This window comes from Ochlerotatus camptorhynchus, unplaced genomic scaffold (genome assembly GCF_037179485.1).
Source record: "Ochlerotatus camptorhynchus isolate MF236.1 unplaced genomic scaffold, CSIRO-AGI_Acam_v1.1 ptg000080l, whole genome shotgun sequence".
In the NCBI taxonomy this organism is placed as follows: domain Eukaryota; kingdom Metazoa; phylum Arthropoda; class Insecta; order Diptera; family Culicidae; genus Ochlerotatus; species Ochlerotatus camptorhynchus.
The window spans coordinates 2558203-2560122 of NW_027040570.1; the positions used below are offsets into that span (position 1 = coordinate 2558203).

At 39.7% G+C, this 1920-nt stretch overlaps 1 protein-coding gene across 1 annotated transcript; it reads left to right on the forward strand.

The window, feature by feature from the left end:
* Positions 1-344: 344 nt before the first annotated feature.
* On the forward strand, positions 345-1096 carry LOC135697931 (uncharacterized). The gene is made up of 4 exons (XM_065217792.1): positions 345-424; positions 487-636; positions 706-963; positions 1030-1096. The coding sequence occupies exons 1-4, from the start codon at positions 356-358 to the stop codon at positions 1087-1089; spliced, it is 537 nt and encodes a 178-aa protein (XP_065073864.1). The 5' UTR covers positions 345-355; the 3' UTR covers positions 1090-1096.
* Positions 1097-1920: the final 824 nt, after the last annotated feature.

Genomic DNA, 1920 nt, shown 5'->3' on the forward strand with positions numbered 1-1920 from the left:
ACGTCTGATGGCTATGGGGATAGAAGCTTGTGGGATGAATATTGTTTCCACTCCAGCTTTTGTATATGATGTTATCAAAGTGCAATGCAACGAAAACATGCCATGGATATGGATGTTCCTCAAGTGAAATAGCTGCTATTTTCACATTAGGATGCATGCTTTGCTTGAATAACGGCAATGGATAGAGTGATGATACGGAAGCAGGAAATGGTTCACCCTTGTTGGGTGATGCACAATTAATGATATTGGGACATTTGGTGAGCTTGTTTGTTTGTCACTATAAAAGAGACCATGGATGTGCGGGTGGCAATTATTACATTCATTCAAGTGGATCAGTGCCAATCTGAAGTCGAAAATGAGCGGTGCAAATATCGTCCTCACTGGAGTTGCTCTAATCGCAAGTGTTTTGCTGGCCAGTGCTTGTGTAGGATTTCCGCAAATCTTTGGAAATATGTGATTGAATATTGAGATTTTTCTCGGTTTCAGAATGGCGGCTACGAATTGATTATTCATAAAATCGAAAACTGCAAAGGAAGTGTCATTTCAATCGATCCCCAATCTGTGGTCACCCTGACGGAAGATTGTAAAGTCAATTCCAAATCCACTGTGACAACGACTGGCTTCAAAGATGCGGAGGTGAGAATCTAGTGTTTGAAATGCGGTTATGACATTGTAACGGATTTTGCTCATTTGGCACACAAACAGATGACAGTAAAGGTTTCGAAAAATGGGATACCGGTGGTGAAGGAAAAAATGAATCTCTGCACCATGATGGAGGATTCGAAGGGCAACAAGGATGCAGCGGAAATCATGACCATGTTCGGTGTCCCGGATGAATGTCCCGTGACGGCTCAGGAGATAAAAACGGACGAAAGTCAGGAGTACAGCTTGGAAAAGTACAAACAACACCTAATGATGGCCGAGGGACAGATCCTGGTGGATTGCCAAATTACTCACGATTCGGTATGGAAAATACTGTTATTGAAAATTGTTTGACGATTTTAATCAGTTGCTCTGTTTTTTTTTCAGGGAGAAAGCTGCATCAAAATTCAAATGGAAGTGAAGAAACCAGGTGGAATGCTGGGATAAGTTTGACGCCGAAATGATTGGATGCGTTTGAAAAATTGATTATTCATTAAATTGCTTCAAGGCAATTACAAGTAACCATTCTTTTTTTTCTACAGAAACTCTCCGAATTTGAGGAAACGGTAGTTTAACTATTTTTCCAAACATGTGCTCCCTACCCAATTTCAAGCACCCGAAAATTGTTTTCATATGGAATTCACCATAAAAAAGGAGATTTTTTGGCATTACTACATCCCTACTGGGACTTTACATACCGGGAATCTAACCCAGCCTCATCCACATGGTCTTGGTTTATAGCTGCACCCTGGGCTCTACATTTTCGAAGTTCCAAAATGAACTCGAGTTTTTTTCAACGCATCATTTATATAGCGCCTGTATGTATAAGCAGTTTCTATAAGCATGAGTTTAACTCACAAAATACTGATATTACCAGCAAAATGCTGAATATATTGACGATAAAACAATAACAATCAATAACGATGTCCGTCCTACCCCCAGTTATCCTGATAGTTAACCAAAGGTCAAAAGTAGATTTGATTACAGATTTTTTAAAGTAATTTTCCAATAACCGAAACGATTACCGTGTGCTCAGCAATTAAGAGTACAGTGAAAACATTACCGATCTCGGTGATTTTTAACGAGTGTGAAGGCGCTAAAACTTGGTTGAAGTTGATTTACATCCTGTTTGTTTATTACTGCTATCAGAACCCTTTAATCGGTAGTTAGCATTATTTGAATCTCCCAACCCATATCATCTGCACAAACTCTGCCGTAAGCACTGGAACCTGTTTTCCTGAATGCAATCCTCTCAACTCTCCATACAGGTATCTTGCA